Raw genomic sequence first — 25332 nt, forward strand, 5'->3', positions numbered from 1 at the left:
CTGATATAATGCAGGAAACGTGCTCAGCATACAACTGGCAAAACAGTTTATTGCCAACACCCACAGCTGTTATTGCTGTCGTTAGTAGCTTGTGATCTCCAGTGGGTGCTCTATACTCAGGTCCACCTCTCCTAGGAAATTTCCCCTAATTACAGAGTCAAATAACCTCTCCCAGTGACCAAGATTCCCCTTTTCTGAACTTCCACAGCCCTATCCCAACACTTAAACGTGCACTTTTCTGTACTGTCATATAAACGTCTCATGCATACACCCCTTACTGGCCCCTGCCTCCCAACAACTAGCTTGTCAATTTCTTGGAGGCCTGGCTTTTGCACTATGCAGTAATGACTCTGTATCACCTCTGTATCGCCATGGTCCTAGTCCCTATTATGCCTAGGTAGAAATAGTCTGCATACAGCATAAACACATGGTTGCTGGATGAATGCATATGTGAGGTGAACATGTAATTTTTTCAGTATGTACACACTCAGTATTTATGATGTAGGGAGAAAAGTAAATGAGAAATTATGTGATTGAGAGTTTCATTCCCCACATTGCTAGTGAATGCCTGTGCAGCCTTAGACTGGGTGTTTACAAAATGCAGCAACTGCCACCTGCCTCCCTACTAGGATTTAGTGAAGATGGATTAGGCTTTTAAGAAGCAGTGGGAAAACCCAACCAGCTCCTTGATGTTAAATAAAGATGAGCATCTGAGTTTTGATGGTAACAAATGGATCTCATTCTTTTTCGGTATTTCCCAGCTCCTATTCCACAAAATGAGGAACATAAAATAGGGTTCAGCGTTTTTAAATCTGATTTCCAGAGACAGAGATGCCACAATGTCCCCTAGTAAGTCATTCCAATGCAAGGAAGTTTCTGAAAAGATGAATCTAAATTCCTTTTCTCACTTTATGCTCACTTTCCTTTGTCCACTGCCAAATGAGGCTGACAGTTGCTCTGATCACCATTTACAATCATCTTCATTCTTAAACATTTTTATTTCACTCTGCTTTCCAGTGGTCGATGTAGACCAGAGGTGACCCTTCCCTCCCATTAATATTCACATCAATTCTTATTTTTTCATTCTTCCTCCTCTTCCCAATCTCCTGAACCTTAGGCCTCTGAGCATCACCCACATCAGCTGGCACCACCCAGTTCTACAGGAGTCACCCCAAGGAAAAGACACTATGAAGCTGGTTTAGCCACAGCCTAGTGCACAGGCACCATGATTAGAATCTGAAAGACCTATCCCTGTTTGCACCACTGACTCACTACAGGAGCTGGATCAAGTCTGGCTTAGTTTTTTTGTGAATCAGGGATCATTACTTCCATCGACACATCTGTTATAAGGAGTCGGCACCTTTACAACGGTCATTAAGGTGTGGTTAACATTAATGTCACTTATGAGTTTGGAAACATTTTGAATTACCAAGGGAAATGGTCCTGGATTAATTAAGGTGGTGAAATTTCAGAAGGCAGGAAAATACATACCTCAGGATAACAGGGCAGAGAAAACAAATGTGAAAATGGGACCAGAGGTTTTCAAATGTGTTTTAGCAGCAAAGACCTGTCCTCAAATGAAACCTTCAGTACACTCCCACACTCCCACCCCTAAACCACATAAAGTGGAGCTGCTCTGGCTGCAAGGCCGGGCAGTATAGGCATGGTATGGGGCCAGGGCCCACCATTCCTCCACCTCACCCATTTCTCCGCACTCCTAATGTGGTGGTCCCCACAGTGTCCACAGGAGCCTCTAGGCTTCCAGGGGCCAGTATGAAAACCATGAGTGAAAGAGGGATGCAGAAAGTACCTGAATTCCCGTAGTACAGTGAGAGGGGATGACAGGTCAACCCTGGGGCCTTGTAGGGCCATATGGCCAACATATTTGTATATCAATGGTCCCATTCATTGCTTTTGTCTTTCTAGTCTATCTACATGTTTCTTAGCCTTTATTTTTCATGCATATATATTTTATCATCGTTAATACATTTTTGCAATGCATCTCAAAATATTTATGAAGTTGCTGTCTGGATATATACACAACAGCTATAACGTCTTACACCATGACAAATGTATTCAAAGGGTTTGGACTGACTTGTTATATGTCCCCCGCATTCTGAAAGGTCCTATGGTATTTGATTGTGTTTTATACATGCTGGCTTATAGCAATCCAAATGAAAACTAAATATACTCTAAAATGTTCTCCAAGTTTAAGAGCCTAAAAATAGACCTTACTATAAGAAGGCTACATTTTTCCCTGAATAATGAAAAGTATTCTAAATACCACTTAAAAGACATTAAACATAGATGGTCTAATTAGTCCCTTTACTTCTAAAGGTACATTTCTTTGGGAGGGGGCAATTATAAGAAGTACTTTTCTAAGTGAGATTTCTGTGAACATTTAAATTATAAAACAGTTTGCTAACTTACAAAAATACTGCTTTGTGCAAATTTGACTAAGGACTATTAAAATCTCCTAAATGCTCTATAGAGAAATACAACATATTTAAATTTCCATCAATTTGAAAAATTCAGGAAAGGAAAAAAATCTGAAATCCAAACAATTGCAAGATATAATTTTTATAATTTTAAAGGCATATTTATAGCTTGAAAAGGAAAGACTGGTGAAATCTATGAAAATTAGGGAGGCAATTCTTTTCCTAGTTCAGGAAAATTATAGTTCTTAGAGAAGACAGTCAAAATTAGCTCTTAGTTGATATACATTCATTATGCTTAGGGTTTCTAAATACTCCCTCCCCTCTTTATTTCTGAAAAGAGAAAAACTTTCTTTTAGAATTTGGAGCATGGCTTTAATGGCCTATGGTTCTAGGGTAGGGTATGCAAACTGCAGCCCAGGAGCTAGCTCCATCACACTGCCCGCTTTCCTCTGGCAGGAGCTAAGAACAATTTTTACAATTTTACAATGGTTGAGAAAAAATCAAAATCAAAAAAAGAGTATTTCTTGACATGTAAAAATCATATGAAATTCAAATTTCAGTGTTGATAAGGTTTATTAGAACATAGCCACATCCATCCCATTGACATTCTACCTATGGCTGCTTTCCTGCCATGATGGCAGAATTGAGTGGTTGTGACAGAGAGACTGGTCTGAAAGCCTAAAATGTTTACACAATTTGGCCCCTTAGAGAAGAATTTGCCAAACCTTGACCTAAGAGATGAAGCCCACCTTTGGACCCTTCTGTGTGTTCCTGAGGCAAGAGGTAGAGACGTACCTGGTTGAGATGGAGCAGGTATTTGTCAAGACACCAGAAACAGCAGTAGCAGCATCGGAACAGGTACCTGGACAACGCACCATTCTGCTGGATCAGGTTGAGAACAAAGGAACAGAGTCAAAATCAACAAAGGAAAGAAGACAAGCAGGCAGTTTCTGAGGAAACACAGTTTTTACTTATGCACCTGGGGAAACACTGGTGGCGTGGGAGGAGTTCTATTTTGTGCATACTACTACTACTAATTATGCTTCTAGTATTACTGAGGAGCAATGTTGCTGTCTTGTGGACTTACGTGTTAGGGGTGCTATTAGGGAGGTTAGTCCATACTGAACAGCAAAACAAAACCAGGCCTTCTGGTTCCAGTAAAAAAAAAAAAACCTCCCTTCCCCCTTCATCTGCCCTTAAGTGTCTGAAATGGTACACTTTGCTTTTTCAAACCAAAGTTTATATTCATGAAAAATTCACATCCCAGAAACAAAAAAACAAATAATACACTGTAGATACTAGTTATGTGCCCACATAAATAAAGAATCAAATTTAACTCTGGAGGAAATAAATCCTGTAGTGAGATTTTTTTCAGGACTAAAGTTCGAGGGATAAATTACTCCTTTGAAATATAACTTGAACTTGTGCATAGCTCAAGAATGAATACTTTAATGAACCTCTTGGGGGAAGGGTGCTTGGCGGCATCCTACCCACTCTCCAGAGTGAACACATCCCTGAAAACAATCCTGAAATAGCCCAGGATGAGGACCCCAGGAATAACTCAGCCTTATATGGACATTTTCTCATCCCAATGTGAATTCAATTGGATGAAACTCGATCTGGACACTTTTCAGCCTGGCTGTGCTGGTGAATGAGCCTATTTAACTAGGGAAAATGACACAGGGCTGTGTGAAACATTTAAATCCTAGACACAGTGCGGGGCAGTAAGGCTGCTGAGGAAGAAACTGTTTTTTAACCTAAGAAAGGACATATTTTCCCAATAGTGACATCACTAAAAGCAATTTTGGCCCTTGGTCCTTGTGGGATCTGGGAAGTGATAAATAACCTTTTAGACCTCAGTCAGAGAGACCTTGGGCCTTCCACTGACTTCTCTTTTAGATTTATGAAAGGCCGTTTCCCCAGAGAGTTTAAGATGCCCAGCTTTAGGAGGGAGGGCAAGCTCCCTGCTGCTCATTAATTTAAGATTATCTATTACCAATGCACACACACACAAATCACAAATAGATTTTAAATAAAACGCTGTCCTGTTCTTCAAGAAATCCTGCAAGTTTCCTAAGATGGAAGGGTTGATTTCAAAATGCAGGAGCCAAAAGTAGCTAGTTTTGTCCTGGATATGGAAATGCCTCTTCAAGTCACCAAAATGTGGCCAAGCAAAATATTAATAGAAATACAAGAAAATATTCTACAATCAGGTGCAACTGCTTAGCATGCATTTCCAGATAAGGAAGCCAGATAATTTTATGTGTTATCCAATCAATTGCTTCTAATTGATAAACTAACTTTAAATCTTGGTTATAGATTTTAAAATATCAACAATTCAGATATCTTTTTAAAAAGTAAATGAAAACAATTCTAAAATACAATGTAAACCTACTGGTAAAATTTCCTGAATTTACTAAGGACACATAGCTATACTCAAAAGGTTGGAATCAGGTAAGTTTGTGAAACTGACCAAGTCATCAACTCTGAGGTGGTGATGGGGGAGAGATTAACATTGTGTGAGAACAGAAGAGTTGGGAAAAGTCCAATCTTCCCTTGTTTGGCAGGCCAGAAATACCATGAGAACAGCTGTTTTCCTAGTGTTCTGGTTTCCACTGGCATTCATAACCAAATGTGCATGAAAATAAAAACTAGGGAGGAGAAATCCCCCAGGCACAAAAGCCCTACAGTTTTCTGTCCTTTGAGCTAAGATGTAGGTCAGCTTGCCCATTTCTCACTCTCAAGCGCATGTGTGCACACGCAGGTACACACACATACACACTCTCCTTCAAACCCTCTCCTTTTCTCCCTCCTCCTTCCTCACACACACCAGGAATTTCCCATGACTGTCTCTAGGAAACACAAAAGGCAGGCAATATTTTAGCATTAAAACAGAAATGAACAAATATTATTCCTATCTTATGGTGTATTTTTTTACTTAAAAAGGCAAGATAAATGTTCATAAAAAAACTTGTTTAAATTTCACCTTAAGAGTTCATCCCGTCTGTTCGGCATTTACATAAGAAGGAAAATCAGCTAACTCAGAACTACTCCCTCCCCACGCCATCTCCACCGAGTTGGAGAAAACCCAATAAACAAAACCATAAACAAAACAGAGACTCTGGGAAAATAAAAGGTTTGCTGGGAGAGGCGGGGGATGGGAGCTGAGGAGTGCAGGAGCTTTCTGCATGGCCGGCCGCTATCACAGGTCACATTTCTGTCCTGGGACCTGCTGTAGTTTTCCAGTAATTAAGTTTCTGGCAACCCAAACACGGAACGTGCCGTGTATCAGGAGGTAGCCTTACCTGTTCTTTCAGTGCGTTTTGCATGTACATGACAATGATTCTTGGAATCCTCACCACAGAGATTAGAAATGACCCTTTCACAACGGTTCCTTGATGGTAGAAGAAGAGAATGGAGAGAGACGAAAGGATGGGACGATCAGGAGGGTCATTTTTACTTCTGGAAATAGGGAAAAGGACAGCATTTTAAAAACACTTTTTATAAAGCAGTAAAAACTCTCTGGTTCCAATCATCTGTGGTACTAACAACTTAGAAAGTTGTGACATAATAAGCATTTAGCGAACTTGTTATACTCCTTGGTAGCTTTGGTTGTTTCTTGTATTAATTTGTTTTGGTGCCACTCAATGCTACAAATTAAACAGAAAAAATTTTAAAAAATTGATGAGTTAAAAAAGTTTCCCTCTTTATAATGCCGAGCCCATCCACCAACCCTTTAGGGTGCCTATTCATCTCATTTTCACTTTCAGAAATTTAATTGTAGCACAATCTCCAAGGTTTAAATTACACAGGAGTATACATAAATATTGCCAGCATTCACCTGGTGATTAAAAATCATCACCAAATCACATGACCAGGATCAGTGGCCAGAGAGCTAACAGTGAGCTCCCGCTTACAGGAAAGGGACAGAGAGCCCTGGGTGCTTGGCTCCTGCACAGCTCTAGGCTCCCCAAATCCTGCTGGTTTCTACTCTGCTCTTTAAAGGTCACTTCAGTGTGAATCATTTACGGGACTTGTCATGACGCAGCTCCCAAGAATGTGTACAAGTCAGTTTCACAGGCCGGGAAAAAAAAAATGAGAAAGAACAGAATGGGCACAGCCATCACTCTCCCCTAAACCTGAAAGATAAAGGAGTGGGGGCTGATGCCACCCCACGGGTGACCCTCTGAATTCCCGCTGAAGCCAGTTCTAGAAAACAAGGCCTTTCTGAGAAGCAACTTCACAGATTCCAAGTGAAGCTTGGTTTCTTTATAATGGATTATTCTACAACTTGCTCTGGTTGCTAATAAGTCACTATGAATTAAGGTTTTGACAGCAGCCTAGGTTTTGAGAGAGGAAAAGGAAGGCAGCCAGAAATGTTTCAAGAGTTGGCAATGGCTGCATTTTGCTGTTAATCAAATCAGCCAGGAAGAAAAAGAGAACATGAAAGTAATATTGGGAGCTGAAAAACTGCAACCCAGTTGTCCCACAAAAAGAAGGATGTGTTTCAACCCAGTATTATTTAAAGTAGGAAAAACCATGGAAGCTATTGCTAATAGGAATTCATTTAGATCTGATAAACTAGAAGAGTAGTGTAAGCCAGGAAAATCTGACACACTTTTTTTCCCTTCCCTCATTTTTTTTTTTTTTTTAAGGAAGAATGTTTACTTTTCCATTGAGGAGATTTATGTGCCTTAGAACTTATTATGGTGCTCAAGAGGGGAGGCAGGGAGAAGAGGACAACACCTGCTTTCCATCTGGCAGGGAAACGCATGATTCATAGGCCTCTGTGAATGGGGGCCTTGGGGTTAGCCCTCCAGGTATTAAAGTTTGGGGTTAGGCATCAGCTTTCTGAGGTTTCACTGTGATGGGGTTAACCACTTCAGGCAGAGGAGTACCTGCACTGCCTCAGCTTCCCTAGTCTGTAACACATCCTGGTTATGGCTCTAGGCTCTGCCTGGCTTGGCTGGAAGAAGATGCAGAGGTTCCAGAAGCTGGGTTATCACGTGATGAGAGAGGGAGCTTAAAAAGGGGGCACTTTCAACCCAAGCCAGCTCATGGAGCCAGGAGTCACTCAATACCTGCCCTCAAAACTAGAAACAGCCCTACAGAAAAAAAAGGCTAATGAAGTGGCGTGTCTCTGAGGCCCCCACCTTCTCTCAGACTCATTTCCACGTTCAAAGGTAACGTCATCCTACCACATCTCCCCTGCTGTGTGTGGGGCTAGTGCCTCCAGCTCTGTCTCCCTCACAACCAGCCAAACCTGCCTTCGGGAAGAGGATCTGACGCACCCAGTGATGCTAAACATAATACTTACCTCTGGACTTTTTCATATTTTAAGAATTGACCTGGGGGACAACATTGCAGTGTTGAGCATATGGGGCAACCCAGCGATGAGTGTACTGGGAGGCTAGGGAGGACTGGGCCCCCAGTCAGCCTTCCTCATCTCTCTCTAGATCTTCCCACTGGGCCACATCCACCCCAATTCTGTGGGTAGTGGCAATAAGGAAGACACAGGCAGTGTTAGAGGGTAAGGTGACTCTCGCATATGCCCATGAAGCCCAGCTTCCCCCTTTGGATGTGTGGCTGCTTTGAGTGCTAATGGTGCCTGGCTCCCAGAACAACGAAGCCAGGTTCCCAAAACACCACATCAATCCAAGCTGTGGGGCAAAGGGTTTAATGGTCCCATCCATCCAAGTCCTCTAACACCTTTGGGTCATGGTATAAAGTACTGTTTTGTAATTTCTAGTCCCATCAGACAGCAGAGTGCATACAGCCAGGCAAGCCACCTCATGGTCCTAGAGACAAGCTTTAGCTCTAGTTAGATCCAGCCTCGTGCTCACTAAAACCTCTTCTGACATTATGGAGAATCAATTTTGTGCTGAGGCTCCTGGACTAGGTGTGGGCTGCATGGGACAAATGGTCTCCAACGTAAAGCTGGACCCAGCAAAGGACTGTGTGGTCCCCGCAGAGACCATGTCCCTTCCCGTATTTCTTACAACAAAATCACTGCAAGATGGGGTTTGGAGGGCTGAGAAGGTTGTATGTTTCTTTCCTATTCTACAGAAAATGAAAATCGTCTTTATTAGAAAGAACAGGATTCTTTAGCTGGCCTGGGTAACTCTTGCTAGGTTAGGAAATTATCTGTCTCTACCTAAATTCCTTAGGCTCTGCTATGAATCCATTTCCTCTTCTCCCTCCGCAGATATACAGCAGCTGGAAACCATCTTTTGTATACTTGAAAACGATGATGAAGTCACACACCTCAAGTGTCCCTTCACCACCTTGAAGGGTTCTAGCTCCTTCCTATCACATCCCTAACACCACCTTTATGGCTCTCAGTTGATCCCTCTTCAAGCAAATGGTTGTAAAAAGTAAATTCTACAGATTGCCCATATCCTGGTACCCGATGGTCTTTGTATGAACTCTTCAGCCCTCGTAGTGCTTAAATGAACGACAAAGATGAATGGACCCTGGCTATATTTAATCCTCACCCTGAGTGCAGGCCAGAAAAGGATACGAAGAATTGTGAACTTTGAAGATAAGGAAAAACTTTGAGGTTTCAAAATTAGGCAGAAAATCAAAAAGGAAGCAGAGCTCTTTAATAAATGGAATAGTTGTGCTAAAAATAAATCATTGTGTGTTATAATTTTTTTAATCAAAGTGATATGTAAAGTATCTTACAAAGCCAAAAAGCACCGCTAGACTTAATAGGAAAAACAGCAGTTTTCTTCCCCCATTCATAATTCTCTCTCCCTAGAGATAATATATTAGTTGTTATTAAAGAACTCACTTCCACACCTCAAAATTACATGTTCTTACTGCTATTTCTTGGTTTTTCGGCTTCAGATATTGTCTACTGACTTTTCTACTATGAAAGATTCTGGTTTTATTTTCTTACATAGCCTAACTCCCCCAATCCCCTCACACTCATGTTCCCATTCTTCCAACGTAATTACATCAAAGCTTTTAGTTAATGCTTAGTGTTTGTTATTCATACATAAATAATATGTGCTGTAAATAATATTCACAACTGATCTAAGTAGCATATTCCAATTAGGTTCCCTTCCTGTATCACTTTTTTTTTCTGAAGTTAATTGTTTCACATTTTTTTATTAGCTTGTATTTCCACGGGCCTCACCGAATGCTTCACCAACGTAATGCTTTTCTTAGCGTGTTTGAACACACCTGGTATTCCTTCAGTTCCGTTTTCTTTTCATGGTGACATCTCTCCTGGAGCCCATTGTCTACCTTGGACTGGACGCTTTCCACACCTCCTGCGCAGCTACCCTCCTGGGAATTCCTTGCTCTGCTCTGCTCAAGCCTGTTTTCTGAAACTCATGTTTTCCTCTCTGGCTTACACATGAGTTTCAGTGGGGAACATCCCTCCTAGAAAGGATGAGGGCAGGGAAATCTTGGGATCGCCTGTGCATGACTTTATTCTTCTTTACCCTTGACTGGTAGTAAGAATAAGTATACAACTCTATACTAGGTATAGACTGGCTATACAATTCTAGGTTGGAAATAATCTTTCACTAGACTTCTACAGCCTTCCTTCACTGTTTTTCTGGTTCAGAGTTGCTGGTGAAAGTCAGATCCTATTCTGGGTCCTTGATCCTTTGCCTGTGATCTTTTTTCCCTCAGGAAGCTTCTGGGATCTTCTCTTTACTTGTGTCCTCCAGCCCTGGGAAATTTTCTTTGTTAATTTCCTCTCTTTCTTCTTTTCTTTGTTCTGTATTTCTGGAACTCATATTAGTCAGATAGTGGGTCTCCCAAATTTCTTCTCTTTTAATCCTTTCTCTCTTATTTTGTGTCTCTTTGCCTTTTTATTCTACCTTCTGAAAGAGTGCTTCCACTTTATATTTTAATCCTTCAATAGAAAATGTTCACTTTTGTAATCATACTTTTAATTACTCAAGAGTCTTGTTTTCTCACTATGCCCTTCTTTTGTTGGTGGGAGGGGATCCTAGCAATGTATCTTTGTTCTCTCTGATAATATTATAGTTTGTCGTTTCCTTTTGCAGCCTGCATTGTCTCTGTCTTCCTTAAGCTCATTTTATTTGTTCATTTTGATCTCTTCTTTCACTTAGAGGCGTCCATCATGTTTAATAATCACTGGTAAACAGTTCAAATTGAAGAGTGAGGCTCTCCAGAATGACCTGGAAGCTCTGTGTGAGGCATGTTGCTTGTTGTCTGATGAGCTTCACTGTTTTGCTAGGAGTCAGGGAATCCATTTCATTGGGGGGCCCCATATGGCACTATCTGTAGGTCTTTACTTTGGGTTAGGCAGTTTCTCCACAAAAGCATCCTCTAACCTCTTCCTAGGGAATATCAAATGAGCTGCCAACATTCTGGGAGCTGAACTGTGGAATGTGGGGTGCTGGTGTGTGTGGGGGGCCTCACTTCAGTGTTTAGGCTTTCACTTACTCCCCCTGTTTTCAGTACAGAGACTTGCCCCCAGCCTCAGCTGTACCTGATACCCCAAGTCCAGGCCCTCTCTGCTTTCTCTCTCTGGAGAACAAATTTTCCTATCTTCAGCTGGTGTGGAATTTGAGGGTCTAACTACTCCTGAGGAAGGCCTTCAGCTAATCTTAGGAAATACTTTTTATACTTGATTTCCTGAGCCTCTCTGGGATTCTGTGGCTCACTTCAGGCTGCATCTTATTTGTCCTCCTCATGCATCCAACACTCACGGACAGGCTGCTTCTGCTTCTGCTCTCTCCAGCGGGCTTAGGGCACCGCTCTACCTCCCTCTCTTTGGCTCTCACCATTTGGTTGGTGTTTCTTATCTGCTGTCATTGCCTCTCTGTTTCTCACTGTCCTGGTGTGTTTGTGCCTGTTTCAATCTTTCATGATTTTTTGAGTGGCTGGAGAAAGGGAAGAGATTAGGAGATAAACGCATATGCTTCACTGGAAGTCTAAATTAGAAGTCCTCATTGAAAATGCTTTGGTTTTGTTATTCTAAGATAACACAAAATTACCGTCAGGCAAATATTACCTGCTGGCAAATTTGGTTAGAATACTCTCTTTGCTCCCCTACCTGGGAGGAAGCAATACACACAACCCACCCCGGCTGCTTGGAGGTTCTCAATGCCAAGGGCAACAGCTCCTCTGTAAGTCCTCTGGAGTCTCTAATGATGGAGGCTCCAGAACTGCACCACTACATTAAAAACCCACAGTGCTGGCCGGGTGTGGTGGCTCATGCCTGTAATCCCCAGCACTTTGGGAGGCTGAGGCGGGTGGATCACAAGGTCAAGAGATCGAGACCATCCTGGCCAACATGGTGAAACCCCATCTCTGCTAAAAATACAAAAATTAGCCAGGCATGGTGGTGGGTGCCTGTAGTCCCAGCTAATCGGGAGGCTGAGGCAGGAGAATCACTTGAACCCAGGAGGCGGAGGTTGCAGTGAGCCAAGATCGTGCCATTGCACCCCAGCCTGGGCGACAGAGCAAGACTCCATCTCAATAAACAAACAAACAAACAAACAAACACCCCACAGTGCTCCTTATCATCAGGAGGAAACTACTCAATGGCAGGAATCACCCCCGGCAGACTGTCTCTCCCCATGAAGCTCATGTTCCTCTCTCATTTGGTCTGAGAGGCTGGAGGAGGATCAGCCCTACGAAGAGTAAACTTCTCTTTCTGAGCCCAGTCCTGCCATTGCCCTGGCTGGGTTCCTCTGTCCTGCGGGCTCTCACTGCCCTGGGGTGAGTCACGCACACAGAAGAGGTAAAGCGTTCAGGGGTGTGTGTGTTTGTGTGTGTCCTCAATTGCTTTCATGATGTGATAGGGATATAAGCAGAGAAGCCTGTAACTAATTCACTGGTTCTTAACTATAATATAAATTATATTTTGTAATTACATACAATTCCTTTAGGATTAATTTTTTTTCCCCAAGTAAACGTTATCTGATTTTGCAGAGGACAAAGTGAGGCTCACAGAATTTACTGAAGTATATTCAAAATAGACCAGTAATTTTTTTGTCTGAAGTCAATTAGGATGGATATTCAGGCTGGGCACGGTGGCTCACGCTTGTAATCCCAGCACTTTGGGAGGCTGAGGTGGGCGGATCACGAGGTCAGGAGATCGAGACCATGGTGAAACCCCGTCTCTACTAAAAATACAAAAAAATTAGCCGGGCGTGGTGGCGGGCGCCTGTAGTCCCAGCTACTCGGAGAGGCTGAGGCAGGAGAATGGCGTGAACCCGGGAGGCAGAGCTTGCAGTGAGCCGAGATTGCGCCACTGCACTCCAGCCTGGGCGACAGAGCGAGACTCTGTCTCAAAAAAAAAAAAAAAAAAAAAGGATGGATATTCATAGGGGAGTTCGACCCTTCCTTTTTTTAATATTAAAAGAATGGCAGCCAGGTGCGGTGGCTCACACCTGTAATCCCAGCACTTTGGGAGGCCGAGGCAGGCGGATCACAAGGTCAAGAGATCAAGACCATCCTGGCCAACATGGTGAAACCCTGTCTCTACTAAAAATACAAAAATTAGCCAAATGTGATGGCACGTGCCTTTAGTCCCAGCTACTTGGGAGACTGAGGCAGGAGAATCGCTTGAACCCAGGAGGCAGAGCTTGCAGTGAGCCAAGATCACACCACTGCACTCCAGCCTGGATGACAGAGCAAGACTCCATCTCAAAAAAAAAAAAAAAAAAAAAAAAAAAAGGCTATTCCATAGGCAGAGCAGCCCCTTTTTATCTTTCAAGTCTAACCAATATGATCTCTTCTCTGTTTGGCTTCTTTCTAAATTTTCTAGCTTAAAGTAAAAAGGTTGGAAATGTGACAGATTTAGGGTATAATATTTCTTCTCACCACCAAATGAGCATACAGCCCAAATTTTAGCTTAGTCTTTTATTCTTGCCAACTCCTTTTAAGGGGCTAGGTCAACATTCCCAAATATCTTTTGAGATATTAACATGAAGCACATAGATAAACCACACAGACAAACCAATAGAAAAAAACCACTGGACCTACCTGTTGAAATAACAAGTAACCACTGCCCCAGCTATAGTCATTTGCTGGCACGCAAGGATGAATTCACTAGTCCAGATGAGGCCAATTAAATGGTACGACCACATGTACCGAATGCCTGAAAGGGGCTTATATTCCACTTGGCCGCCTTCCATAACCTGGGCAGCTCCTAAAGTTTCAAACACAAACATGCTTTACACCAGTGTTTTCCTAAGCATGAACCACGGTTCAACAAGCCATGTTTCTTTATGCTTGGCCTTTGGCATTACATAAAACAAATGCCAAAGTCAAGTACCCACCATAATTTAAAATATACAAAAATCAAAATAAAAAACACACATTTAACTTCTAAATAACACCAACGGTGATAATTACAGTGACCATTGGTAGGCAATTTCCAAGACACCTGACACATGCTATAATACTCATCCCACTTTGTGGATGTGAAAACTGAGGTTTAGAAGAGGCAAGTAGGCTGGGTGTGGTGGCTCATGCCTATAATCCCAGCACTTTGGGAGGCTGAGGCAGGCAGATCGCCTGAGGTCAGGAGTTCAAGAGCAGCCTGATCAACATGGTGAAAGTCCACCTCTACTAAAAATACAAAAATTAGCCAAGCATGGTGGCAGGCACCTGTAGTTCCAGCTATTCGGACATGAGAATCGCTTGAACCTGGGAGGTGGGGGTTGCAGTGAGCCGAGATCACACCACTGCACTCCAGCCTGGGTGACAGACGAAGATTCCAGTCTCCAAAAAAAAAAAAAAGAAGAGGCAAGTAACTTTTGTAAAGTCTCAGAGCTCAAAATTAGTAGAAGGAGAATATAAACCTGAACACGTGGGACTCTAAAAATCCGTAGTTTTCCTACCACACGACTTTGTGATACAAACCAAACTCGGCACATTGATGAAACCACACAAAGCTTTTAGTGTCACGTTATAGAATCCTACTTCACCAAAAATTTAAACTTTATAAAAGAGACAAGGGTCTTTGTTATCTCAGAAGGATCTATTTCAGATTTCATTTCAAGAGCAAACTCTCTTAGCACATTTAAAATGTCTACTGGGCCTCAGTGTTAAGCTTCCCAGGTTCAGATCCCAGCTTTACCCCTTTGTGGGTAACCCCGGACAAGTTATTTGGCTTCCTGGAGTTTTAGATTCCTTATCTGGAATACCTGGGGGAGTTTTAGATTCCTTATCTAGAATACCTATTTCCTGGTGGTATTTTGAGCACGGAGTGAGAGTACTTGGAAAGTACTTGGTATAGTGCCCAGCCCATAGACATATCGCGCCATAAGTGATAATGGTTTATTACTAACATTAAATTTCAGGAGCACAGTACTACTTTCAACTGAGGCCAGCAAGTTCGCCATAACAACTTTTTGCCATTCATGTGGCTATACCCTGCTTTCTTTTCTCTCCTCTAAAGAAGTCCTTGAATTAGCTCCACTGGTAAATCCACTGGTAAATCCACTGGTAAATTCACTGGTAAATCCAAATCCCAGCCTTGTGGCTGCATATGATTTCTAGATCTTTTCCCACTATGGATTTTAAAACAACTACTACTGGGAAGAAGATGCGTGCTCTGGTCTTGGTGAAACCTGTAGCTTGAAGAACATTTAGAGATTGTTTCATATTTCCTGTCATAGCTATAAATTGACCTTAGGTTCATCATTCAGGAGACCTTAGATATTCACAGTAGGGTCTGTGTGAAGGAAAGGGGAGGATATCCGTGCTGTAGATAAAAAACTGATTCCACTGACTAAGGCTGATCTTAATTCCCAAGCTCCATGTTCTGCTGAACAAGAGTTACATTGTAAGAAACAGTGGAGCAGCTTGATTTACAGAGAGGTTAATGTTTTATGAATGCTGGGCTCACTTTGGCTTGGAGGCAATCTCTGTTTTGGGTAAGGCATGGATAAATGCCTATGCTTTTCAAAATGGGGTGATTCAGGGCATGCTTTAGGAAACATTCCCAATTCCAGAGGAGGTGGCCCCTCCCAAACAGAATGCCTGTTAGGTAGATGAGGTCAGTGGACTCTGAGAATCACTCTGGAATATGAGAAGTGCTCTGAGCCAGGGAAGAAGTACCTGCTCCTCCTACAAGGCCCAGCAGTATCAGCGACAGATCATGCTTCTGCAAAACTAGGTTTACAATATCAAGAATAGTTTGCAGGCAGAGAACATTTCCACAGAACAGGAAGGATGATTTCTTCAGACAGACAAAGGTAAGTATGTCCTACAGGACCTGGACGCTAATGGGGGCCAGACTCTCCTCTCAGCTGCCCTGTGCTGTCAAGGGCACATATGTGCACACCTCCCAACCTGGCACAGCCAGCGGTGGGACCAGCTGAAATGATGAGTCAAGAGCTGCTTAGACATTATTTGGCATTCCCCCAAAGAATGGCATTTGGCATTCCCCAAAGAAGCAGAACCCGCAAGTTATTTTTGAGTGATCACTATTTTTTCTGAACATCCTTATCAAAGCCATCTTCTATTTGTTTCTGGGGCTGTTTAGGACTTTCCTTTAGGGCAGGGTTTCTCACCGACACTGTGGACCAGATCTTCGCTGGGGCTGGGGCAGTCCTGCGCACTGAAGGGTGTTAGCAACATGCCTTGCCTCTCTACACAGATGCCAGGACGCTCTCCCTCCCCTCCCACAGCCATGACAACCCAAAAATGTGTCCACACATTGCCAAATGCCATATCACGGGCAAAAAGTCACCTGGGGGGGGGGGGGGCGCTTGAGAATCATTGCTTTAGACAAACGTTCAGGGGCGTTCTGGCTTCAGGGCGAAAGCTGGGAAACAAGTTGGATCTAGCTCGGAGTCTGCGGCTGCAGAGCCTGGGGGTGGGGCAGACGTGCTTAAGCACACACGACTGCCCCCTCCTGGATGACTGTGTCAATGCAGGCAAGATCCCCTCATCACATGACAGTTGCTTTGTCTCTATGGACTGGGCACTACAGCTACTATCATGGGTAGCTAATGGGTGTTAATGGGAAGTAGACTATGGGTAGATCCCAAGATATGACAGATCTCAGGGGATGGTGGTGGGAAGAGCACTGAATTGGGAGAAGGCTTGGTTCCAGGTTCAGCTTTGAAATGTGTGACAAGCAATGTGGGCCACAGCTCTCTGATGGTGAAGATGAGAGTAGGCAAGATGAACTTGGGACAGTGATTACTGGCTTGGGCTTGAGAGTCACACAGGCTGAGAGTCACATCTCTGCACTGTCCCCTGAGCAACCTCGGGCAAATAGTGGGACTTTTTTTGAAATCTGCTTCATCACTTGAAATTGGAGGACAGTAATACCTACTTCTCACACCCTTGGTGATCTTGTCCTGTCTTGTGGCTTCTAGTGCAATACACATAGCTGTTATGAGTTAAGTATAATAAACAGGTAAGGCTCTTAGAATAGTAAGTGCAATAGGGTCAGCTACAGTGAGTGCCACACAAGGTTAGCTATAAATGAGATACAGGTAGATAGAATTCCAATTCTGAAATTAACTTACACATTTATTGAGCATCTACTCCATGCTGGTATTATGCTGGACCTCAGCTATTAGGGGGAACAATAAATGAAGCAAAAAAAGTCAGAGAGAGGATACCATCTGAGTTACTATCAGAAACTTACATGCTCCCATATTGGTCCATTCATTTCCCCTTCTTCTGCACAACTGTTTTATAAATTCCCCCTTCAACCTTCAAGAGCTTCCTTCCCATCCTCACTCTCAGCCAATGATCTTACCTCCTGTTTCACTGAGAAAACTGATGCAATCAGAAAACCTCTGCTAGTGCTGACCACCTCACAACTAACCTGCTATCAACACAGGTCCATAATCTGAGTCCTCTCCCAGAACATGATATTAATAAATGGCCCATGATCCTACGGCCACACTTCACCAGATCCCATTCTTTCTCACCTGTGTGAACATAACTCTTCAATAATTTTCACCCTTTTCATCAAAATCTTTCTATTGAATCATTCTCAACTATCTCCCATCTTTAAGAAAAATCTACTGTGGACTCTTTCCTCTTCCAGCTTCCTCCCCATTTCTGTTCCTTTTAACAGTGAAATTCCTCAAGATTGTCTATACTTACTCTTTCCAATTCTTTTCCTCCCATTTTCTCTTCACCTACTCCAATCATGATCATTCAGTGGTCAATCCTCAGTTCTTCCTTTAGTGGCAGCACTTGCTACACTGGACCACGCACATCTCTGTGAAACCCTTCACCTGCATTCCAGGGCCCCACACTCCACCCTTTCTCCTTCGACCCACTGGTCACTCCGTTTCAGTCTTCTTTGTTTGTTCTCCCTCATCAGGGAGGCACTTTGGGCATCCTGAAGTGCCTCAAAGCACAGTCCTTGGATTTCTTCCCTTCTCTGTCTACATTCATTCTAATCTCATGGTTTTAAATACTATTAATATGTTCCCAAGTTCCTAAATGTGAATCCTAGCCAGGACCTCCTCCACTAACTTCAGACTCAGATAGCTAACTGCCTACTTGACATCTCCATCTGGTGGTCTAAAAGACATCTCAATTAAAGCAACTAAAAATTAATTTCTGATCTACCCCTAAAATGCTATACTCAAATTCTTGCCCCATATTATCAGTTTATGGCAAAGTTATCTTCCAGTTGCTCAGGCCAAAATCCCTCAGAGTCCTCTGCAATTCCTCTTTCTTTCATGTAACCAGAAAATCCAATTTGCTCTACCTTCAAAATAGATGCAGAATCCAATATGTCATACCACTTCCACCATTATGACCTATTCCAAGCCACCATCCTATTCTTACTGAATCACTGCTATTAAAATGTAGTCAGGTCAAGTTTTTATTCTGCTTAAAATCCTGTAAAGACTTCTTCCCAATTCAGGTTAGAAGCCAAAATTCCTATAGAGGCCAGAAAGGCCCCAGGATCTGGCTGTGTGCACCCTGACTTCCCTCTGAACCAAGCTCTCCCTCGCCCACTCCACTCTCGCTGAATAGGCTTCCCTTGCTGTGCCCTAGAACTCCAGCCTCTTGCCAGCCCCTGTGCCTGAGATGTTTCCTCCTGCTTTAGATGGTCTTATGGCTCTGCACTCACCTACTTCAAATCTTTCTGCATCATCACCTTCTCAGTGAGGCACCCCCGATCGCCAAATTTAAAATGACACCCTGCACCCTCATGCATTTCCTATTTGTCCTTTCTGCTTAATTTCCCTCCATGCCACTTATCAACTTTTAAAGTACTATAACATTGACTGACTTATTTTATTTAAGGCCTGTCTCCTTCTACCCTCCAAATTGGAAGAAAAGCTGTATCTCCAGCATTTTTAATAGGGTCTGACACACAGTAAATATTCAATAAATATTTGTTGATTGAATGAATGGATATATCTTCCTCAAGTAATATATTCTATTAAAGAGATTTGGAGACAATTTTCTAGAGATCTTCCTTGAGAGCATCAAAATAATCTGAAAGATATTCATAGTGCAGTTAGCTGTAAGTCTGGATATTATTAGCAAGCTTTAAAGCATTTCAAAAGACTAAGGTGATATAATGATTGTTATAGATGGCAGTTCCTTATGGAAGGCAGTCCAGCTGGTTGGGATAATTCCCCAAGGGAAGCAGGCCTAATTTGGAGGGGTTCTACTTTCTAGCACATTCTGTGCACTTGGCCTTGTCCAGCAAACTGGCCCAAGGGTCCTGCCAGCCCCAGCCTGCTAACATTCATCCTGCCTGTGTCTCCCACTGGCTTCAGCTTCTGCTCTAACAGCATGAGGATTAGGAAAAAAGAGAGGAAAGTCTCACTGACAGGCAGCCTGCAATATATGAGTTCTTCATGTATCCATCTCATTTCACAACCATGACACTGATGTGATGTTATTCCCTGGGTCAGCACCCCTAACTGAATCCATTCAGGTATGGGACTGAGCTAAGAGACACAGAAAGAAAAAGGCATGGTCCTGGCCCTCATGTGTTCTTCCTCTTGTGGGATGACAATACATCTTGCTTTACTGTTCATAGCATTTATCACTAAGGGATGCATATTTCCTTATTCACTGCCTCTCTGCCCACCCACTAGAATGTCAGGCCTGGAGAGCAGAACTGCTGTCTTGTTCACTGCTGTATCTCAAGTACCCAGGGCATGTAGTGTGACTCCAGGGCTGACAGGGCAGGCATGAGATAAATCGTTGTTGAAAGAATGAAGAATATAAAATATGCAAGGAAAAAAATGGAGGAGAAATATCTAAGTATGGCTGAGAAATTTATAGGAGATTTTCCAAGAAGAATAATACTCAAACCAATCTTGAAGAATGACTAGTTTGGGGAAGCTGTTTAGGGGGATTGTTGGGGTGAGAGTTGGGCAGGGGAGGGGATTCTAGGGGAAGATCCCAGCAGGAGCAAAGGTATGGGGATGTACATGGAGACTGCTTTCCTTTGCACCTTCCCAAAGGGACCAGGAACTTCTGAAATGCAGGAGCTGTTTCAACTCTCTCCTGTGCAACCTCCCTTTACTCTTTTCCTAGAACAAGACTGGGCCACTAGCAGGCTTTTGCAAAATAACTTCAATTATCTTCTAGATCTCTGACAACTTAAAAAAAAAAGACAATTTTCTTCTAAATTGTGTTATTGAATGTGCCAGAGAAAGCAAAGAATAAACTATAGAGCTGAAGGTACTAGACGTTCCTTGGTCAACATTAATTCCTAACATAAAAAATACATATGGTCCCTTATTTGCAAAGCAAAGCTCTTGTCTCATCTCAGCCTCCAAACATCCTTGTGAGGCAAACTTCCATCAGTTTTCCATTGCAAAAATGGCAAAAAGGAAGCACAGAGGCAGAGCCAGCTTGGGTTCTAGGTCATTTGTTGGGAAACCTATGGAAAACCCTCTGTCTGACCCTGCTGCCTCCTTTCCAAGCCCACCCCTTTGTGTATCCCAAGTACATGGTGTATGCTATGTGCGGCCCTGTGATTAAATCTTCTAACTGCAGCACAGACTTCGAGGGAAGCCCACTCCCTGCCAAAATCCAATATGGGTCTCTTCTATTGTACAGACTCTGGAGCTTCCAGACCACCTTAATGACCACTGGAGGTGACCAGGTCATCTGAGCTCTTTCCAACCCACCAGATTACCAAGTTTACCAGTTTTCACTTTTTCCCATTGGAATTTAGTAGTTACTGTCATATTGCTGGTAACAGACAAATCCCAATGGACTACTAAATGTCATTGTTGGGTGGCACAGGATGGGGGCTTGATATGACCTGCTGAAAAAAAATCCCCAAACGAGTCAGAATTTGTCAACTACTTAAAATAATGATTAACAGTCATTAGATAAATAGCACATCTGGGCAAAAATGATCAACCCAAGTTTGCTCCTTTTTTTTTTTTAATGCAGTAAAAAATAGTATTCATTCAACCATCTGACACAACTTAAACAACTATTTGTGTGGCTCACGCCTATAATCCCAACACCTTGGGAGGCCAAAGCGGGTGGATTGCTTGAGCCCAGGATTTCTAGACCAGCCTGGGCAACATGGCAAAATCCTGTCTCTACAAAAAAATACAAAAATTAGCTAGGCATAGTGGCACGTGCAGCCCCAGCTACTGGGGAGGCTGAGGTGGGAGGATCGCTTGAGCCCGGGAGGTTGATGCTACACTTGAGCCTGAGCAACAGATTGAGGCCCTGTCTCAAGAAAAACAAACAAAAACCAACAAAAAACAAAACACAAAAACAAACAAACAACTATTTATGTACTGAGGACGCCCACACACAAAACCAGGCGCTAACTGAAGAGTATGTCTGTCCCCGCTGAAGCTGCCTGTGGGACGTGGAATGAGACAATCGGGCACTGTGCTGCGGGCTCGCCACCCGATCACCTGGCGCCTCTTCATAAGAGGTGAAAGCGGCTCAGAGTCCCTCTGAAGTGTTAGCTGGGGCATCTTCTGAAGATCAAAAACTGATGCAGCTGCTGATCTGCCCAGCCCCAGAGCCAGGCTCTCTGGCACTGGTGAAAAGGCCTCTGAGAACAAAGGGGACCCTGTGCACCTGGGTCGGCCACAGGCAGGTGGAAGGAGGGGACGGGTGATTTGATTTCTATGATGCCTGACCCCAGCGGGGTGGGAAGGGGGGTGGTGGCTCTGCGTAGCATCTTCTGTCCTGAAAAGCCTAAAATCGACCTGCTCATAGATGCCTCCCATAGGTCCGGGGCATCCAGTTTCCTTTCCGGCCCCTCTACTGTTCTCGCTGTTTGCTGCTTGCACTGACAGTGAATCGTCACACTTCACTGTGTGATCCTGAGAGGTGGCTGCAGAATGACACGCCACCTTCAGCCCTGAAGAATAACCTCCAGGTCTCTCTGCAGTGGAGGCTACTAACTAAGCCCTGGGCCCAACCTAGGCCTAGGCAGGGGCATAGGCTGGCAATTAAGGGGCACAGGCTGGCAGTTCATGCCCAAGTCAGCCTTGGGGCTTATTCCTTTCTGACTTCACTGGCCTGGGCTCTTCCCTTGACCTCTGTGGCCAGGTCCTCTCCTTGTGCTGTCTTGACCCCCGCTGCATCCCCCTTTGCCTCTTTCTGTATTTTCTGACCTGGCAATTTCCAGCCTGCCCTCTAAGAAGCCCTCCCTGACTCACAGCGTGGGTTACAGCCTTGTTCTGGTGTTCCCGTAGCTGCCCAGATTTCTCTGATCATCACATCCATCAACCTTCACTGCGATCACGCGTTTCATTGTTGGACTATCCTGCTTGACTGTAAGTACTGAGGGCAGACAGTCGATCTCAATCCTGTTCCCTACCTCTTCCTAGTGCCGTGCTCGGCGCCTCATCCCCACAGAGCCCACCAAATACTTCTGAATTAAATTAAAACCATCCCTGCTCCAAAACATCATGGGGTCTAGCCATAGATACAGTTCCCCTTATCCAGATTCACAGCCAACAAGGTGCCCCCGGGCTGGGCCGGCTGCGCCTAAGGAGGTGGGAAGATGAGGGTCCTTCACTGGTCCTGAGACATATTTCCTAAGACCTCACTGTTTCTCTGGTGATTCTCTAGAGGCAAGGGTTCAAGCCCTACAGTGCTGCTGCCCAGAACCACTGCCACCACCTCTATCACACCTCATCCCCAGCTGGCTCTAGCGGTCAGCCTCCAGCCCCAGACACATTATGGGCACAGCCCACATCCACCAGCCAACTGCTGTGGTCCCCGATACAGCTTCATCCTGAGCAAACTTGAAGAGGCCTTTTTTTTTTTTTTTTTTTGGTTTGTTTGTTTGAGACAGAGTCTCGCTCTGTCGCCCAGGCTGGAGTGCAGTGGCGCGGTCTCAGCTCACTGCACCCTCTGCCTCCCGGGTTCACGCCATTCTCCTGCCTCAGCCTCCCGAGTAGCTGGGACTATATGTGCCCGCCACCACGCCTGGCTGATTTTTTTGTATTTTTAGTAGAGACGGGGTTTCACCGTGTTAGCCAGGATGGTCTCGATCTCATGACCTCGTGATCCGCCCGCCTCGGCCTCCCCAAGTGCTAGGATTACAGGCGTGAGCCACTGCGCCTGGCCTAAAGAGGCCTATTTTTATTTCCTAGCTTTGTATCCCAGATGCAAGGGAGGTATAAGGTAGTGGAAAGAGAACAGGCTCCATTCCAGAGCTCTGGAGTCACAGCACGTCATGCCTCCCAGCTCTATGACCTCGGGCACATGACTTCCTCAGAACCTCAATTTTCCTGCCTGTAACTATTCACAATAGCAAAGAGTTGGAACCAACCCAAATGTCCAACAACGATAGACTGGATTAAGAAAATGTGGCACATATACACCATGGAATACTATGCAGCCATAAAAAATGATGAGTTTGTGTCCTTTGTAGGGACATGGGTGAAACTGGAAAACATCATTCTCAGTAAACTATCGCAAGGACAAAAAAACCAAACACCGCATGTTCTCACTCATAGGTGGGAATTGAACAATGAGAACTCATGGACACAGGAAGGGGAGCATCACATTCTGGGGACTGTTGTGGGGTGGGGGGAGGGGGGAGGGACAGCATTAGGAGATATACCTAATGCTAAATGACGAGTTAATGGGTGCAGGAAATCAACATGGCACATGGATACATATGTAACAAACCTGCACATTGTGCACATGTACCCTAAAACCTAAAGTATAATAAAAAAAAAAAATATCTAAATGAATGAGCAAGAAAAAAAAAAAAAATTTTCCTACCTGTAACTTGAGCATAACAATACCCACATCACATGGGGACTGTGATGCCTGGGGGACAGAACATAAGGAAGCGTCCAGTACAGAGATTAGAATCTAGGATATTTTCAACAAAGGCTTGTTTCCTTTCAGGCACCAGGGCCACTGCCCTCCCTTCTGACCAGGGCTGAGCCCACTTCAAGCTCGCTAGAGGAAGACCATCCAATGCTGAGACTTCACCTGTCTCATGATATCTATTCTCCCCTCTTTTCTTGGTTATAGAACCTCTGATTTTTAAATGATGCATGGCTGCCCAAAATGAAACTACATTTCCTGGTGTCCCTTGTAGACAAGCGCTGCTATGTAACTGGGACCTGGCTGATGAGGTGTGGGTGGAAGCGCCACCTGTGACTTCTGAGAGGGGCATGCTCGCTTTCCTCCCTGCCACCCTCCTCAAGGTCGGAATAAGACATGGCAGTGGGAGCCTGAGCGGCCTTCCACTATGAGGTGGAAGCAAGGGCAGAGGCTGAAGAAGAAGAAAGCGGGTGCCTGAGTCCTTGAGCTCTAGGGAACTAGGCTGGCATGGATCCTTTCCATGTGGACTTCATCTGTGTGACAGAGAAATTACCTTACATCCTACTTTAGCCATTGTTGTTTTGAGTTTTCTCTCACTTCCAGACCAAACCTCATTCTGATGGATTATACCCCTTTGACCAATGTTCCTCCCTGGGTAATTATCAGAAGTTCACTGCAGGCCTTCAGCGAGCTTCCCGGGAGCCCCCAGTAGAAGACTGCCCCTATGCACCTCTGAAGGTGGAAACGTTGGCCTCCAAGGGCCGTGCTTTCCAGGCAACCTGCTGACGATCTTGGCACTGTGGCCTCAGTTAGCTCCAGAGGAGAAGGAAGGGGATTGAGTTTACTAAGAATCTATTACATGGCAGCTGTTCTTACTTATATGACTGGAGCCAGTAAGGGACAAGATAAACTTGAGAAAATGTTAAGGAACTGCATCAGCCTTGCTGATTTGACATCAGCTGTGGTCCTTATCTGTCTGGTGACAGTGTCAGGAAGCCACTTACTCTTTTGTACTTGCATCCATGTGTACTGAATTTGGGCCTTAAGAAAATAAAACAGAGGAGTTAGAAAAGATCTAGACAGTGCCACTCAAAGTGTGGTCCACAGACAAGCTGTCTGACCTCACGTTGTTAGTGAGATAAAAAGCTTGTGCCAGAATGTAGATCAACTGCATCACTAAGCACACTGTTTCTCAGCTGACATTGTTTTTTCCATAGCAAGACTTTCTCAATGAAGGAAGCAATGGAATGACGTCCATTCTAGCTAAGCTCCTTATCTGGCTTCAGACTGCACTCTGAATAGTGCTGCTTTAGAATATGCTTGCCCTGTTATGGAGCTTTACAAAAACATATACTAGGTCCCACCCCAAACCATGTGAATCAGAATCTCTGAGGCTGGGGCCCAGATAACCGTATTTTAATAAAGCACCAAAGCTGATTCTGAGGAATAGCCCTGATGAAGAACCACTGTGTGGATATGAAAAAAGGATGGAGAGAATCTTGTCTTTTCAGGACCAAGGCATGTGAACTATGAGTTTGCTTTAAATGTACACTGGCTCTGCTGGGCATAACACATTTTTTTTTTTTTTTTTTTTTTGAGATGGAGTCTTGCTCTGTCACCCAGGCTGGAGTGCAGTGGCATGATCTCGGCCCACTGCAACCTCCACCTCCCAGGT

At 44.0% G+C, this 25332-nt stretch overlaps 1 protein-coding gene across 3 annotated transcripts in view; it reads right to left on the bottom strand.

Annotated features, from left to right (window-relative positions):
• SLC44A3 (solute carrier family 44 member 3) overlaps positions 1 to 25332 on the bottom strand; it is a 72396-nt gene that overhangs the window by 25661 nt on the left and 21403 nt on the right. For 2 of the 3 annotated variants that reach the window (XM_030825020.1, XM_030825022.1), the window contains exons 8-10: positions 13416 to 13581; positions 5744 to 5900; positions 3234 to 3320 (exon numbers count right to left, since the gene is read on the bottom strand). In XM_030825020.1, the coding sequence (XP_030680880.1) occupies positions 3234 to 3320; positions 5744 to 5900; positions 13416 to 13581 (410 nt within the window). The remainder of the gene's footprint in view (positions 1 to 3233; positions 3321 to 5743; positions 5901 to 13415; positions 13582 to 25332) is intronic. The other variant, XM_030825021.1, reaches the window with a different exon arrangement.

This window comes from Nomascus leucogenys, chromosome 12 (assembly GCF_006542625.1).
Source record: "Nomascus leucogenys isolate Asia chromosome 12, Asia_NLE_v1, whole genome shotgun sequence".
In the NCBI taxonomy this organism is placed as follows: Eukaryota; Metazoa; Chordata; class Mammalia; order Primates; family Hylobatidae; genus Nomascus; species Nomascus leucogenys.